Source organism: Saimiri boliviensis, chromosome 17 (assembly GCF_048565385.1).
Source record: "Saimiri boliviensis isolate mSaiBol1 chromosome 17, mSaiBol1.pri, whole genome shotgun sequence".
NCBI lineage: Eukaryota > Metazoa > Chordata > Mammalia > Primates > Cebidae > Saimiri > Saimiri boliviensis.
The window spans coordinates 71,227,491-71,244,399 of record NC_133465.1 but is presented as its reverse complement, the minus strand read 5'-3'; the positions used below and the strand labels follow the sequence as shown (position 1 = coordinate 71,244,399).

Here is a 16,909-nt window from a genome sequence, read left to right as displayed (position 1 = left end):
ACGAGGGCAGGCACCCTCCCCAACTTCTTCCCACAAGGGACAGCCCCCACAACGCACCCAGCAGCTGGTAGGGCAGCGGGCAGCCTGGCAGTGAATGGAGCCCCAGCCTCCAGCCCTCCGAAGCGTAGGGCTGCCCCCTATAGCAAGGGAAGCTAGAGTAGGGAGGAGAATCTGGGCTAAGGCTCCTTGACCCTGCAGGGGCCACGGGATCTCTGCTTCCTGCCCCCGCCAGGGCCCACCTGGGGCAGCCCAGAGGCCAACAAGGCTCTTATGGCAGCCTCCACTAGCAAGGAAGCCGGAGGCGAGGTGCGCCAAGGCTCTCCCGCAGCCCAGAAGGCGGCGTCTCGCCTTGCTCTCCTAGCCAGGGGGCAAGGTGTGAGAAGCACAGACAGGCCATCCTGGTCCCACCAGGCCCCCACCTTCCGGAGTCGGGTGGTGCCAGTGCTCCCCCTCAACCCCTGGGCTTCGGGGTCCCCTGAGCAGAGGGACCAGCCAGTCCCCCAAGATTGGTGCAGGGGCAGGGACTGCCTGGGCCCCAGGCTGGGGGGGATGGGAAGGCCCCAAGTGTGCTGCCTGGGCTTGGCCCTGTTCCCTTAGCAGCACTGGAGGTCAGGGCCCACACCAGTGCCCCAGAGACCCAACCACAGAGGGAGGGCCCACCCGTCTCCCACCCTCAGCTCCAGGCCTCTGGGACCAGGGCTCAGGCCCCCAACTTTTCTGGCCCCTGCCCCCTTGGACCTGGCCTGGCCAGAAGGGATGGGGGGAAGGCAGCCAGGGGCACTAGGCCACGCCCTCACAGATTCGGCTCTCAAGTGTGGGTGCAAAGGAACGGGTGAAGACGCTGGGGACCGTGCCAGCAGTGGCCCTGCACTTTCCCCCAGGAAGCACCAACACCAGGTTCGTCTTCACCTTGGGCTGGGGTCCGGGCAGGCATGGGTCCTGGCCAGCTTCACCCCGGGATCTGAAAACCTCTGGGCTGCCCAGGCCAGCTTTGCCCTGCTGCCGCATACCCGGCTGCCCTCTCCTACCCAGATGTGGCAACTTCCAGGCCCGCTACCCCTCGTGGTCCGACTGCCCATCCTCCAGCAGCCCGAGGTCGCCTTATTTATTTATTTACCATTAACTGCAGGGTGGGTGGGGTAGGGGAGAGCTGGAGCGCCATCCCGCGGGGTCCGCAGTCTCCCAGTGGGACGGTGGGGGCGGGGTTCCTAGCGGTGCCAGGCGAGGTCCGGGTCTGGGGTCCAGGCTCAGGCGGCGCGGCAGTCGGCTGTGCGCAGGGACAGGAAGACGTCCGCCTTGCACTGGAAGGTCCCGAGGCCGTCGGGGAGCCGCTCGCACCTCTGCAGGTTCGGGGCCACGTCCTGGACGCACAAGGCCTAGGGCGGGTGGGCGGAGGCTGAGGGGCCGCCGCGCCCCCGCCCCTGTCCTGCCGCCGCCCCCCGACAGCTCCTGGCCCACTGGACTCACGAGACTCCGCAGCCTGGGGTGCAGCTCGAGGGAGGCGCCGGCCGGGCCCGGGGGTTGCGCCCCGCTGTGGAGCTGGGAGCGCCGCGCGTACGGGGACCTGCGGAAGCCGGACAGCAGCCCCGCCGCGCGGCCCACGGAGTAGGAGTTGCGCCCCGCCGCCGACTTGTACCACGCGAGGCCGGGCGGCGCCAGCAGCAGGCACAGCGCCAGGGCGGCGGCCGCCAGTGTCGCGGGCCGGGCCATGGGGCTGCGGGCGGGTGGGCAGCGGCGTCGGGGCTCGGAGCAGCCACCTCCTGGGCTGCCTTATATCCGCGGTGGGGCGGGGGCGGGGCGGGCGGAGGCCGGGGGGGCGGGCTGGCTGGGGGTGCAGCGGGCGCGGGCGCGGAGGGCTCGCCGCACCTCTCCACCCCGGAGGAACCGGCGGCGCGGGGGAGCGCTGGAGGCGCGCCGCGGTCTGGCGCTTGGTGGAAACCCGACGCCCCCTCAAGCTCCCACTCACACCGCTCGTGCCCTCCAGGCCCGGCCTGCATGGGCCTCAGTGGGAGCAGGGGAAGGCCCACGGGCGCCCAGCCCAAGGAATCGTCCCCCGGCGGTCCGCGGTACCCCTGAGGCTGGAGAGGACTGCACGGTGCCCAGGGGGGCGGTTTCTCCCACCCTAAGGGAGATTCCTGGCCGGAGTTTCACGCGAGGCATGGGAGTCCACGCGGCTTGCGGGGGCCCTCATTTGCTTCGTGCCCATCGGGGGGTTCCACCAGCAGGGCTGCTACTGGCCGGGTCCTCTGGGAGCGGGGCAGGAAGGCCAGGCACCGACCTCGGGAAAGCCACAGGAGGCCCTGGAGCCCCAGGATTCCTGGCCTAGAACTGGAGGCCCCTCCCTGCCCAGCTCTGCCCCTGCGGCCGCCGGCCTGGAAGCTCCTTCATTCACGCAGCAGACATGGAGGTCCGGTCAAGCGGGAGCTCAGTCCCCCATCAACGAAGTGGAGCTGGCGGCAGAGCGCCAAGGGGAGTTGCCCCAGGGCTGCAGCAGGGAGGCCTGGGGCATGTTTTCAGAGGGCCCCAGACTTCTGGGCCTGCCTGGCGGGTTCTCAACCTGACAGATCCCCAAAAGGGCCCCAAAAGAGCTTTCATAGGGGAGGCAGATAGTGGGGCAATGCAGGCGATGGGGCAGAGCTGGCCCAGGAGAAGCTCCTGTCGTGCCCAGGAATCCCAGAATTGGAGGAATCCGGGTGGCTGGGAAGCCAAGAGGCGGGCAGTTGTCCACAGCGGGTTCAGAGTTGAGCCTGCACGTCCCGTCATTGAGGAGGAGGCGCCAGGAAGGACGGAAGCAGAGCACATTCCCTAGAAGACGCTCCATCTCCCAGGAGACGGTGGGCACTCCAGGAAGGGGGGCAGGCAGGGGCCTGACCCCACCGAGCCTGGGGAACCGGAGCCAGAGAACAGCCAGGAGGCTCTGAGGCCACTGCATCACTGCAGCCCCCGTGGGGGTCCCAGCCAGCTGTGTCCTGACTCCTCAGTATTGGCACCCATGCCCAGATCCAGGCTTCAGTGCCTGCCCAGCACTGGCCAGATGTAAGTTTGCAGAGCTGCCAGGAGAAGCTCTGTGGGGCACCAGGCAGGGCTGCTGGACTCTCTCCTGGCAGGTGCCATTCAAGCTCACGGTGCCCTCACCATGTCATGCTCGCCCCAGGTCCTGGTCACATCTTCTTTTAGGTATGTCCTCAGGACAGGCACTGGCACTGCAGCCCTGACACCTGCTTCTGGGTTCCAAGCTTCCCAGGTGTGATGGTGAGTACTGAGCGTCAACTTGATAGGATTGAAGGATGCTGGGCGCTTCCTGCTCTGGAACGTCGGAACCAAGTTCTTCAGCTTTTGGACTCTTGGACTCACACCAGTGGTGCGCCAGGGGCTCTCGGGCCTTTGGCCACAGACTGAAGGCTGCCCTGTTGGCGTCCCTACGTTTGTTTTGGGACTCGGACCAGCTTCTTTGCTCCTCACCTTGCAGATGGCCATTGTGGAACTTCACCTTGTGATTGTGTGAGTCAATTCTCCCAGTAAACTCCCTCCCTAGATACGTCCTGTCCCTCTAGGGAACTCTAACACATATTTCTGGTGAGTTCTGGTCTAGTCCCCAGGTTGCTGTGAGGAAGGAAGCAAGGGTCAAGAGGCTCACACTGGGCACGGGGCACTTGCCCTGTGCATGCCAAGGGCTCCCTAGGTTATTGGACACAGCCTGTGCCATCTCCATCCAGAAGCAGCCTGAGACGCTGGGGCTGGGCTACTGCTCCCCCAGCAGCCCCTCCGCTATTGTGGTGAGCAGACGCACCCCAAGGAGCCTCCCAGGACCACCCATCCCTAGGCAGGGGACCCTCAGACATGTGTGGACATACTTCCCAGTGTCAAGACATCAATCCCTACACTGCAAGAGGCCCAGCCCCAATGAGGAGCTGCCGTCAGTCCCAGTGAGAGAGAAGGGATGGAGAGAACAGATGACCGCTCAGAGATGGCGGCCTTCAGTCTGGAGGGACCATGAGCAGCAGCTGCCAGCTCAGGGCCAGCCCGAGGAAGGGTTCCAGGGCCACCGCCAGGCTTCCAGCAGGCAAGAGCATGCCCCAGGCCCTGTCTCATCCTGCTCCTTGACTCAGGGTTTGATGTGGGCCTTGGCAGTGTTTCACGGAGATGTTTATTCATGAGTTTTCATATCAAAACACATGGAGACCACATCAATATGCAGAGAACAGAAGCACCCAAAGGCCTCCGGCAAGATCTGAGTAGTTTAATGAGTTTTACTTATTGGATAAAAGTGTCAACATTGTGATGAAAAAACAAACAAAGCCCCAGCCTCGTTCCACCTTGTTGCAGCCCAAGAGAACTGTCCCCAGCAGCGACTACAGCCATTGGCGCCAGTGTGAGGCGAGGTCTCAGGACGCCACCTTCAGCGAGGGCAAGGCTGGGCCCTCACTCCTTGAACTTCCACTCCTGGCGACACATGGGGCAGTGCTGCTGCACCTGCTGCGCGTGAAGCCACTTAAGGATACAGTGCATGTGGAAGCAGTGGGAGCACTGGCCCCACACCAACGGGCAGTCGTCGCCGGGCACCTTGCCTGCAGGGGGGGGCGGGGGGAGAAGAGAGGATGGGCGTGACCAGGCTGGACACAGAGATGTGACAAGTCAGGCAGGGGCGCAAGGAGGGACCCTGGGCAGTGTAGTTTCTCATGTTTCAGAAAAGCCGAAATCAGGAGAGTTACCCAATCAGTCTCCTGACTAGACTGCCCCCAGGCAAAGAGCAGCAATGACCAAGGGACGCCAGACAGGAGGCCCCCACCCAGGACAACTGCAGCAGGCACTCATCTTGCTCAGAGGATAGCCAGAGGGCCTCTCTGAGGCAGTGCTATAAGGGAGGAGGAGCTCTGGCCTAGCCTACCATGTCTCCCCTGTGCTTGAGACTGGGGAAAAAGGGCCTTGTCTGACCTACAAGCCCTGGGGCCCATCTGCAGACACTTGATCTGTGATGACAAGAAGGTCATATGAATGGTCAAGGCACCAAGGAGACTCCCACATGGGTAGTGAACCGGTCTCTTGATCAAGGGCAGGAGGGGTGGGGCCTGCAGACCTAGAAGACTCTTCCTAGACGTCCAGGATTGGGTGTGCTGCCCAGGCGCTGGGAAAAACATGCTGATGGGCAGCTGTGGATGGGCCCTGCCAGCAGAACAGCACTGCATCCATCTCTTTCCCATCTGCTACCTCAAAGGGCTCTGCCTCCCAGGACAGGCGCAGGCTGTGGGCACTGACCCAAACACCCAGAAATGCTTTCTCCACGGAGGGGGCCTGGCACAGAGGATGCTCGTATCACCCATGATCAAGAGAAACAAGCATCCCTGATCTCCAAGAACCTGGAAGACCCCACGGAACAGCTGCAGCCAGCTGAGCACAGCCAGTCCCAGCCGTAGCCCCACAGCAGGGTCAGCCTGGCATTGTGGAGCTGGAGCTCCCGGCTGCCCCAGTCCCCAGTCCCAGCAGCGCCAGCCCCACAGCAAGCCGGCTCCCAGCCCTGGGAGGACCCGCCCGTGGGGGCTTTCTGGCCGCAGCGCAGCTCTGCTTGAAATCACCTCTTTCAAATTAGAGTTGTGGGACAGGGGTCTGGGCCACTCTGAGTCCTGGGGGGAGGGTTCATTGGGACAAAGGTGCTGCTTCATTCTAGTGTGTCTGCCACGTGATTCTGGCCTGGGGTGTCTGATGAGTCTGTTGAGTCCGAGGACGCACTGAGGGTGACTCATTTGAGGACCTGCCCGTCTCTCTGACTGCATTTTTTAAATTAAAATACCTCTCGGCAACATTCATTGTTCCCAGAATCCTCTGGGATGCGGAATGGATTCACTGTTTACCAGCCTCGGGCTCCCAGGGTCCTTGTTGAACTTAGTCACTCTGAATTTTTCACAGGAGTTCAGTTTTAGTAAAAGAAACCTGGGGCTGCTTATCTATGGAAAGCACATTAGACTTGTCAAACACTGTGCCTTAAAACTGACTCACTAAAGGCTGGGTGGCGGGGCTCACACCTGACAGCCCAGCACTCTGGGAGGCCGAGGCGGGCGGGTCATCTGAGGTCAGGAGTTCCAGACCAGTCTGGCCAACATGGTGAAACCCTGTCTCTACTAAAAATACAAAAATTAGCCAGGCGGGGGGTTGCATTCCTGTAATCCCAGCTACTTGGAGTCTGAGGCAGGAGAATCGCCTGAACTCAGAAGGCAGAGGTCGCAAGTGAGCCGAGTTGGTGCCATTACACTCCAGCCTGGGCGAAAGAGCAAGACTCCATCACACACACACACACACACACACACACACACACACACCCCAAACCCAAATGAGTGTGGTGGTATGCTACCAGGCAGGCTGAGGCAGGAGGACCGCTGGAGTCCAGGAGTTCAAATCCAGCTAGGGCAACATAGTGAGACCCTGTCACTAGAACAACAGAAACAACGAAAAATGCCAGGCGCGGTGGCTCACGCCTGTAATCCCAAGCTGAGGCCGTCAGATCACAAAGTCAGGAGTGAGACCAGTCTGGCCAACACAGTGAAACACTGTCTCTACTAAAAATACAAAAAAATTATCTAGGTGTAGTGGTGTGCACTTGTAATCCCAGCCACTTGGGAGGCTGAGGCAAAAGTTGCAGTGAGCCAAGATCATGTCATGACACTCCAGTCTGGGTGACAGCAAGACTCCATCTTAAAAAAAAAGCCTCTATTATCAATATGGGCATTCACCTGGCCCCACCAAAACACACCTGGTTACTTGGGGTAGTGAGAAGGAGCTTCTCGGCTCTCCCCATTTCCCACTGTCCTCTGGGGAGTTTTTCCTGTCCTCCCTGGGCAAAGCCCTGGCCCTTGCTTCTGGTTTACATTCATTTTGGTGTCATGAAAAACCATTTCATTGGTGTAAAACTTTGCTTTCAACCTAAATGTAATCAAACATCTCCACTTTACAGAACTTACTGGGGACAGAGAGAGAATGCAAAAGACACTATGAAGAAAAAATGTGATAAGCCTGATGACAGAGCACCCTGCAAGGAAACATACCACATTTTTAAGAGAGTCAAATGTCCTGAAAAAGTTAAAGTTGGATAGAGGAGGGAGTTTGTAGAGTACAGGGCTAAGAAATGGATTAATGTTGAAAAGTTAAGTCCTGTCCAGGTGTGGTGGCTCATGCCTGTAATCCCAACACTTTGGGAGGCCAAGGCAGGCAGATCACCTGAGGTCAGGAGTTTAAGGCCAGCGTCTCTACTACAAATACAAAAATGATCCCGGTGTGGCGGTGAGTGCCTATAATCCCAGCTACTCAGGAGGCTGAGGCAGGAGAATTGCTTGAACCTGAGAAGTGGAGGTTGCAATTCACACCACTGCCTGGCCAACAGAGCAAGACTCCATCTCAAATAAATAAATTAACTAATTAATTAAAATAAATAAATAAAAGTTGAGCCCTGTACCGGGCACAGTCCCTCACACCTGTAATCCCATTAAGGCATATTGTGAGGTCAGGAGTTCGAGACTAACTTGACCAACATGGTGAAACCCCATCTCTACTAAAAATACAAAAATTAGCCAAATATGGTAGCACATGCCTGTAATCCCAGCTACTCAGAAGGCTGAGGAAGGAGAATTGCTTGAACCCAGGAGGCAGAGATTGCAGTGAGCCAAGATCATGCCACTGCACTCCAGCTGGGAAACAGAGCGAGACGTTGTCTCAAAAAAACAAATAAAATAAAAGCCGAGCCCTAGCTCAAGCCACTCAGCCATAAAAAAGACATTTGGGGACAGCTGGTGGAACAAGAAGCAGGAATGACTGAAATTGCCAGATAGACAACAGTGGTGGCTAAAGAGACACATAGCTGAAGTGTGTGGGAAGAGGAATCAGATTTAAAATTTTATTTTATTTTTTATTTTTATTTATTTATTTATTTATTTATTTTGAGATGGAGTTTCGCTCTTGTTACCCAGGCTGGAGTGCAATGGCGCGATCTCGGCTCACCGCAACCTCCGCCTCCTGGGTTCAGGCAATTCTCCTGCCTCAGCCTCCTGAGTAGCTGGGACTACAGGCACGCGCCACCATGCCCAGCTAATGTTTTGTGTTTTTAGTAGAGACGGGGTTTCACCATGTTGACCAGGATGGTCTCGATCTCTCGACCTCGTGATCCACCCACCTCGGCCTCCCAAAGTGCTGGGATTACAGGCTTGAGCCACCGCGCCCGGCAGATTTAAAATTTTAAATCATTAGGCACAAAAAATAAAGCTAATATGGAAACATGATTTGCTGTTTTTCAATGAGCTGGAAAAGGAATGCCCTTATTCCATTCAACTTTTTTTTTTTTTTTTTTTTTAGATAGAGTCTTGCTCTGTTGCCCCGGCTGGAATGCAGTGGTGCAATCTCGGCGCACAGCAACCTCCACCTCCCAGGTTCAAGTGAGTCTTCTGCCTCAGCCTGGAGTAGCTGGGATTACAGGCGCCCACCAACATTCACAGCTAATATTTTTGTATTTTGTTTTGTTTTTATTTTTTTGAGACGGAGTTTCGCTCGTTACCCAGGCTGGAGTGCAATGGCGCGATCTCGGCTCACCGCACCGTCCGCCTCCTGGGTTCAGGTAATTCTCCTGCCTCAGCCTCCTGAGTAGCTGGGATTACAGGCACGCGCCACCATGCCCAGCTAATTTTTTGTATTTCTAGTAGAGACGGGGTTTCACCATGTTGACCAGGATGGTCTCGATCTCTTGACCTCGTGATCCACCCGCCTCGGCCTCCCAAAGTGCTGGGATTACAGGTGTGAGCCACCGCGCCTGGCCTTTTTTTGTATTTTCAACAGAGACAGATTTTTGCTATGTTCACCAGGCTGGTCTCAAACTCCTGGCCTGAAGCAATCCACCCACCAGCCTCCTAAAGCACTGGGATTACAGGCATGAGCCATCAGGTCCAGCCTGTGCCATTCAATTTTAAGACCTTTCAAGTAAAAAGTTTAAACTAATCTCTTTTTAATGCTATGTATTTCACAGCTGAGTTTCATCTTATCAAATGCAGTGACAGGATCTTTATACAGACCTGGGTTCCAACCACCTGGCTTTTTTTCTGTCAACTTTTCTTGAAGAAATGAAAATAAAAATGTGTGGCCAGGCACACTGGCTCACGCCTGTAATCCCAGCACTTTGGCAGGCCGAAGCGGGCAGATCACCTGAAGTTAGAAGTTTGGGCCCAGCCTGACCAACATGGAGAAACACCGTCTCCACTAAAAAAAACAAAATTAGAAGGGTTTGGTGGTGCATGCCGGTAATCCGAGCTACTTGGGAGGCTGAGGCAGGAGAATCCCTTGAACCTGGGAGGTAGAGGCTTTAGCAAGCCAAGATTGCGTCATTGTACTTCAGCCTGGGAAACGAGCAAAACTCAGTCTCAAAAAAAAATAAATAAATAAAGGAAAATGTGGGGATTTCCTGCAAGTGTATTTAACAGGAGCCACGGAGGCTAGTCCAGCAGGCAGACAGCGGAAGGGACACTCACAGTCGGGGCAGCAGCCGTTAAACGCCATCCTGCAGATGCCACAGTTTTCATCGTTGGCCACCCAGAGCCACGTGGCCACCCCGTTCCAGCACTTAATCTTCACCTTCATGGCAGCAGAGCCTGTAGCCGATGGGAAGAGGAGGAGGGGCTAAATTCAGTCTGCAGAGCTAGAAGATTTAGGCACCAACATAGGAATAAGCCTGGCACAGGGGAGTCCCAGGTACTCAGAGGGCCCAGGCGGGAGGATGCCTCCAGCCCAGGAGTTTGAACCCAGCCTAGGAACGCCGTGAGCCCCGTTTCTATTCTACTTTTCTTTTCTTTTCGAGACGGAGTCTTGCCCTTGGAGGCTGGAGTGCATTGGCGCACTCTTGGCTCACCGCAGTCTCCGCCTCCCAGGTTCAAGCCCGCCTCCCCGGTAGCTGGGATCACAGACGCGCGGCACCACGCCCAGCTAATGTTTGTGTTTACAGTAGAGAGGGGGTTTCACCATATTGGTCTGGCTGGTCTCAACTCCTGACTTCATGACCCGCCCACCTCCGCGTCCCAAAGTGCTGGGATTACAGACGTGAGTCATCGCCCCCGGCCTAATTTTATTTATTAATTATTTTTTTGAGACGGAGTTTCGCTCTTGTTACCCAGGCTGGAGTGCAATGGCGCCATCTCGGCTCACCGCAACCTCCGCCTCCTGGGTTCAGGCAATTCTCCTGCCTCAGCCTCCTGAGTAGCTGGGATCACAGGCACGAGCCACCACGCCCAGCTAATGTTTTGTATTTTTTTTAGTAGAGACGGGGTTTCACCATGTTGACCAGGGTGGTCTCGATCTCTCGACCTCGTGATCCACCCGCCTCGGCCTCCCGAAGTGCTGGGATGACAGGCGTGAGCCACCGCGCCCGGCCTGATTTTTTTTTTTTTAAGAGACGGGGTCTCGCTGTGTTGCCCCGCGGGCCTCGCCCAGCTCGAGCGGTCCTTCCCCCTCGGCCTCCCCAGCCGCCGGGACGACGAGCGGGCAACGCCGCGCCCGACTTCCGACTTTCCTTTGCAGATGTGGGCGTCTCCCGACGACGCCCCGGCCGGCCTCACACCCCTAGGGCGACGCGATCCTCCTGCCTCGGCCTCCCCAGAAGCCGGGAGTTCCGGGTGAGCCCCGCGCCGGGCCCGCACGGACACTCGCACAGGATACGCCCGGCAGAACGAGGCCGGACACCCGCTCGCAGCCCCGACGCCGCCCGCGGCAGGTCCGCACCGGGGCCGCCCGCACGACGCCGCCGCGAGCCCGGCGCACAGCCCTCGGGCGGGCGCGGACACGAGACCCCCCGAGGCTCCCGGACGCCCGCCGCGCCCGCGGCGCCCCCAGCCCCAGCGGACCGGGCGGGGCGGGCGGGGCGGGCGGGGCGCGCAGGCCCCGCCCCCGGCGACCGCCGCCCAACCACCTGCGCCCTCGCCCCTTCGCCAACCTAATCACGCACCGCCCTGCCCGCCCTGCCGTTGGCAGCGCTGACGTCCGCGCGGGAAGGTATAAAAACGACCGCAGCCGCAGCCGGCTCGCACAGCAACTCCCGCCGGGTCCCGCGCCGCACTGCGCACGCGCCTCCCCGCCTCGCCCCGTCCCGCGCGCGCCGTCGGCGCCGGGCGGCCAGTCAGCAGCCGCTCCGAGGCCGTGGCACCGGAAGGCCCCGCGCGGCGCCGGAGGTGACGTGCCGGCGTGCTGACGCGCGGGCTCGAGCCGATGCCCGATTCCGCGCCCGCCATGGCCGACAAGATGGACATGTCTCTGGACGACATCATTAAACTGAACCGGAGCCAGCGAGGAGGCCGCGGCGGAGGCCGGGGCCGCGGCCGGGTCGGCTCCCAGGGCGGCCGCGGCGGCGGGGCGCAGGCCGCCGCGCGAGTGAATCGGGGCGGCGGGCCCATCCGGAACCGGCCGGCCATCGCCCGCGGCGCGGCCGGCGGAGGCGGCAGGAACCGACCGGCGCCCTACAGCAGGGTGAGTGCGGGGGCCGGCCGCGCCGGAGGGCAGGAGTGGGCAAGCCGGGGCGGCTGGCGGCGGAGCCCGAGCCCGGCTGGCTGATGGGGCCGGCGGGGCGGCCGCCCGGGGGTCCGGAGGGTGCGAGCGGGCGGGCGCGCGGGGGCGGGGGGCGGGGGCGAGGTCGCTCGTTCGGGGCCCGGCCCGGGAGGCCGAGACCCTTTCCGACTCTTTGTTCCGGCCGCCGGGACCTCGTGGCGGCGGGAGCGGAGGGGTCGCTGGGCGCGGCAGCGGCGGCGGGAAGTTAGTGGCAGGGAACTGAAGTCGCGCTGCCGCGGGGGGACCGCGCGGCCTCGTGCTGGGGCTGCTCGAGCGGCCTCGCCTCCGCCGCGTCCTCCCAGGCCGGGAAGGGGAAGGGTCCGGGGTCGCCCCGAGGGCCGGGAAAGCCCTGGCCTGAGACTCACAGGTCTGCTGTCGTTGTGGTTTTTTCCTCCAGCCGAAACAGCTTCCCGACAAGTGGCAGCACGATCTTTTCGACAGTGGCTTCGGGGCTGGTGCCGGCGTGGAGACGGGTGGGAAACTGCTGGTGTCCAATCTGGATTTTGGAGTGTCAGACGCCGATATTCAGGTAAGAGACGAGGCGTTCTCGGCGAGCCGTTCGCCCTGCACAGGGCGGATCACGTTTTGGGGGATGTGGCCCTGAGTCCCCTTCCCGCCTTGGCGAAGGGAGCCCTCCCAGCTCTGAAGGGCTGCGGGACAGACCGAGCGCGGGTACAGCAGGGTCGGTCCGCAGGCAGGGGCGAGCCTAGCCCAGCCCGAGGGTCTGCTGCTCTTAGTCTGAGGATGGGCCCTGTGAGTGCAAGTCCTCTGCCAGGGCTTCCAGTTTCTGACAGAGACAAAGACTGATCCAATGTGAGTGGTTCTTGGCTGTTAGACTCAGCCCGCTTGCTCTTTAAATTTTGCGCCTGGTTTAGTGGGCTAATGTGACAAAAAGAATCTTACTTAATGTACCTTGTAAAGCAGAGGGAGCCTGTGTGTTTTTTGGCTCTGTTTGGCTTGAGTACTGTCTTAAAAAGACCTTGTAACTTGTGGTTTATCACTCCCCACCCCGGTGTCCTGTCAGCGACATGATTCTCCAACCCATTGAAGCTTTTCTTTTTAAAAAGAAAAACTGAAACCCAACGGCATTTAAACTTGTTTTCTGGTTAAGAAGTCACTTTTTGGGAGTCAGTTTTGGAGATGGCTGGGCAGGGTCAGTTGTCCACAGCCTAGCCATTTGCCTTGGGAGGACAGAGTAGGGCCAGTGAGCACTCACAGTGTCTCAACACTTTTTTTAAGGTGGTTTCTAGCATCCACTGGAAACCGCTTTTGGTGAACTCCACTTCCCGCTGTGTGCCTGCGGCCGGAGTATCCCCACACTCTGGGTTCCCTCTCCAACTCCCAGCCTGCCTGAGGTCAGGGCAGTTTCCATGGCAGCGCTTGACTTCAGACTTTGCGGCAGGCTTGAGTAGGAGGAGAGGGAAAGGTGAGCCAGAATCTGCCTTTGGGGGAGGGGCCGGGGTCAGGGTTCCCAAGTCAACAGGCCCTTCAAGCTGGTCTGATACTGGACCAGTTCCCTTGCTCTTCATCTTGGCCTTTACAGTTTCTTGGAACAGCCCTTGGGTGTGTTGTAAATTTTCCTTTGTTGAAGAGGATAGTGGCTTAATTTTGTGCCCCTTTCTAGTGGGCTTTGCGACTTCCTCTGCCTGCATCGTGGTACACCTGTCAGGTCCCCTCAATGGCAGGAGCCCTCAGACCCAGGCACTCTTGGAAGTTGCTGTGCCTCCTGCCCGTCCCTTCCCTCGTTTCCCATTACCACTGCCCTGCCTCCCAGGGAACCACCCCCCAAACCGCTCACTCTTCCAGGGCCTGTCCCTGGGCTACCAGAAGGAGCACGGTTTTCTTGCTCTTCTGACAACTGCTCTTTGCAACTCCAGGAACTCTTTGCTGAATTTGGAACACTGAAGAAGGCAGCTGTGCACTACGACCGCTCTGGCCGCAGCTTAGGAACAGCAGATGTACACTTTGAGCGGAAGGCAGACGCCCTGAAAGCCATGAAGCAGTATAACGGTGTCCCTCTGGATGGTGAGTGTGTGTGGGGGGGGAGCCACGCTGACTGTGGGGCTTGTGGAGTTTGGGGCTGGCACCTGTCCAGGTAGGAATATGGGGTACCCCTGTGGCTGAGGACACTTTGCATTTGCCCCTTTGTCTCTCTCTTCCATCTGCCACCTCTCATGCTGCCCCACACATCTGGACCAACCTCTTGTGAACCCCCATCCAGCAAGCTACATCCCTCCCCTCCTTCAGCTCCTTCCGGAAGATTCACTTCTGTGGAGCCTTCTCAGAACCACCATAGTACACCTCTGAGTGCGGGGCTGTAGTCGTAAAGACAAAGGTACCGGTTCTTCTTCGTCAGGTCACCCACACCTCTCCACCCACGAGCACCCCGACACCTCAGCAAGCAGCCCACCTAGTCTGGACTGAGAAGGAGTGAGGAGGTGTTGGTGGGGTTGCTTCCTTGCCATTTTGTTCTCCCACCAGTATCTCCAGGCCATTTCCCTTGTCGGGGGCATTTGAGACGCACAGAGGCCCTTTCCAGTGTTTGCATGGAGACCAGGGTGTGGTGCCAGCTGGGTTGGTTTCGGAGCCTCTCAGAACATGTCCTTTTGTATTCTTTGTCGCAGGCCGCCCCATGAACATTCAGCTTGTCACATCACAGATCGATACACAGCGGAGACCTGCACAGAGGTGACTTGCGGGGCCTCTGGGGAAGGGAGTGGCCTGCGGTGTGGCTGCATCGCCCTTGGGGTCTTCCCAGGTATGTGAACAGTTCTATTTTCCTTGCTAGCGTAAACAGAGGCGGCATGACTAGAAACCGTGGCGCTGGAGGCTTCGGTGGTGGCGGAGGCACCCGGAGAGGCACCCGTGGAGGCGCCCGGGGAAGAGGCAGAGGCGCCGGCAGGAATTCAAAGCAGCAGCTTTCGGCAGAGGAGCTGGACGCCCAGCTGGACGCCTATAATGCGAGAGTGAGTCCGGGAGAGCCGGCTGGGGGCCTGGTCAGAGCCCCGGTGGGGAGCAGGCCTCAGTGAGTGCGAGCCGCTTTCTCCTCTGTGTTTCAGATGGACACCAGTTAAACAGACCGGCAAATCCGTGTGGACAGGACCCAGGCGTCTCCTCTTGCTCCCTGCTTGGGGAGCGGTGGCTGGGGTTGTGCAGCCAATGATGGATTTGTTTCTTTTATGTTTTAAAATAGAATTTAAAAACTCATGTAAAGGTTTTTTTTCTTTTTTTTTTTTTTTATTTCTGAAACAGACCTGTTTTGTACCGAGTTATTTTTGGGATAAATTTTACTGGTTGCTGTTGTGGAGAAGGTGTTGTTTCCACCTTTTCCATAATAAATAGAACTGTGTGTAGAACTGGAAATGTTTGGTTTGTCCCACTGGGCCAGGACTTTGGTGTCTGTCCAGCTGGGAGGGGGGGAACCTGAGTGGAGGGTAGAGGGAGCAGCCCCATCTGGCATCGGAGACCTGAAGTTGGCGCGGGTTTCGGAGTGGGGTTACCGGCTCCTGGAGGGCCAGGCCTACCTGCCGTGTTTCATCCCCTTTCCTGCCTCACACCTAACGCCTTCCTCCCTAACTCAACCAGCTGAGAGGACACCTTTGCCGGGAGCCACCTGTTGACCCTTGTGCCTGTGCCTCCAGGTGAGGGGAGGTCGGGTGGGGTGGGCTGCCCTGTGTACCGCCCACAGCCAGAACGTCGCCGGGCTGTTCCTTTCCTTTTTGTACTCTGGTTTTCAGAGAATCATGCATTCAGCAGTTTTCGACTTTGTAGCGTAATTCCTTGGTTTTTCTAGGCCTTTTTTTTTTTAACTTTGCCACATAACAAGGCACAAGGATGCTCTCTTAGTTGTATATTTGATGAAATAGCTGCTAGAAGCTGAGTGCTGCGACATCTGATACCTGTAATCCCAGCACTTTGGGGGGCCAAGGCGGGAGGATCTCTTGAGTCCAGGAGTTCGAGACCAGCCTAGGCAACATGGCAAAACTGCGTCTCTACTAGGAATACAAAAATTAGCCCAGTGTGGTGGAGCGCCCCTGTAGTCTCAGCTGTTCCCTAGGCTGAGGTGGGAGAATCTCTTGAGCCCTGGAGGTCAAAGCTGTGGTGAGCCATGGTCACGCCACTGCACTTGAAGCTGGGCAGTGGAGAAACAGCCTTCTGCCCCTTGATGCTGGGTTGGTGACAGCACTTCAAGAATGAGATGGGAAGGGGGACTGAGTGATGCTTTGTGCAGACAGTGAGCTGTAGCCGACGGGCAGCCTGTGCCCTGTGGGCACTTGGAACCCCCTCTGCCTCAGGCAGTCCTTGGTTTTGTGTTGGTACGCACCTCTGTAGTCCCAGCTACTCTGGAGGCTAAGGCGGGAGAATCACTTGAACTCAGGAGGCAGAGGTCGTGGTGAGCCGAGATCATGGGTCATGCCATCGCACTCCAGCATGGGCAAAAAAGAGTGAAGCTCTGTCTCAGAAAAAAAAAGCAAGCACAGGGATTGGCCCAGATTGGACGCATGACTTAAGCGTGGGCAAGCTGAGTTCTACTCGGGGCGTTCGACTGTGTGGAGAGACGGGAAGCCGTGTTCCTCCGGGTCCCTTTCCCTGGCCAGCCCCGGGGAGGAGAGGAAGCACTCCCGTGGGACCTGGAGCTCTTCCAGGGTGGCACACGGCCTGCCCAGCTCTGCCTTCAGCCTGAGCACCTTGGGAGAGGCTCTCAGGTGCAGTCGAGCAGCTCCCACAGGTGCTCTGGCTTCTGGTTGGTGTGCAGAGATCTAAGGAGCAATCTACACTAAGAAACAGATTGAATCAATTGTGTTCCACCTCACATGGGTTAAGGGGCTACACTGCTGCTCTCAGATATCCTTTGTGATCCCATGGGATGGCTGTGTCTATACCAGGTAACAGTTGTAGCGTACATGAGTGTGACTTTGTTCTTACCTTCAGTGAACTGATGGTCTCATAGAGGAAACGTAAAAATGATAGGTTGCGGTCTGGCCTAACAGGAGTGGAGTGTGGGACGTGGTGGGAGCGCAGACGTCACAAGCACTCCAAAAACAACAACAAAAAAGCACTCCTCCCTTTGGCTGCACCTCTGCTGGAAGTTCTACGTAGGTTTCATTGATCCTGTCAGCAATCTAGTGATACAGTCTCTTGTATTCGAATTTTTAATTTATTTTGAGAGTTAGGCTTTGTCACCAGGCTGGACCACAGCGGTGTGATCAAGGGTGCTCACTGCAGTCTCAGCCTCTTGGGCTGTTGATCCTCCCATCTCAGCCTCCTGAATAGCTGGGACCACAGGCACATGCCACTGTGGCTGGCTTATTTTTTGTATTTTTTTTTTTTTTATAGGGACTGGGGT

At 58.2% G+C, this 16,909-nt stretch overlaps 3 protein-coding genes across 3 annotated transcripts; 1 reads left to right on the top strand and 2 right to left on the bottom strand.

Moving 5' to 3' along the window:
• Positions 1-1,090: 1,090 nt before the first annotated feature.
• On the bottom strand, positions 1,091-1,782 carry NPB (neuropeptide B). Its single transcript, XM_039477043.2, has 2 exons — positions 1,468-1,782; positions 1,091-1,376 (listed from the first exon to the last, which is right to left on the bottom strand). Exons 1-2 carry the CDS (start codon positions 1,708-1,710, stop codon positions 1,248-1,250), a joined length of 372 nt encoding a protein of 123 aa, XP_039332977.1. The 5' UTR covers positions 1,711-1,782; the 3' UTR covers positions 1,091-1,247.
• A 2,443-nt stretch (positions 1,783-4,225) lies between these two features.
• On the bottom strand, positions 4,226-11,049 carry LOC104651978 (anaphase-promoting complex subunit 11). The gene is made up of 3 exons (XM_039477039.2): positions 10,967-11,049; positions 9,501-9,620; positions 4,226-4,568 (listed from the first exon to the last, which is right to left on the bottom strand). Exons 2-3 carry the CDS (start codon positions 9,607-9,609, stop codon positions 4,423-4,425), a joined length of 255 nt encoding a protein of 84 aa, XP_039332973.1. The 5' UTR covers positions 9,610-9,620; positions 10,967-11,049; the 3' UTR covers positions 4,226-4,422.
• Positions 11,050-11,164: 115 nt separating this feature from the next.
• Positions 11,165-14,918, top strand: ALYREF (Aly/REF export factor). The gene is made up of 6 exons (XM_039477038.2): positions 11,165-11,484; positions 11,960-12,091; positions 13,440-13,587; positions 14,187-14,250; positions 14,351-14,528; positions 14,622-14,918. The coding sequence occupies exons 1-6, from the start codon at positions 11,227-11,229 to the stop codon at positions 14,634-14,636; spliced, it is 795 nt and encodes a 264-aa protein (XP_039332972.1). The 5' UTR covers positions 11,165-11,226; the 3' UTR covers positions 14,637-14,918.
• Positions 14,919-16,909: the final 1,991 nt, after the last annotated feature.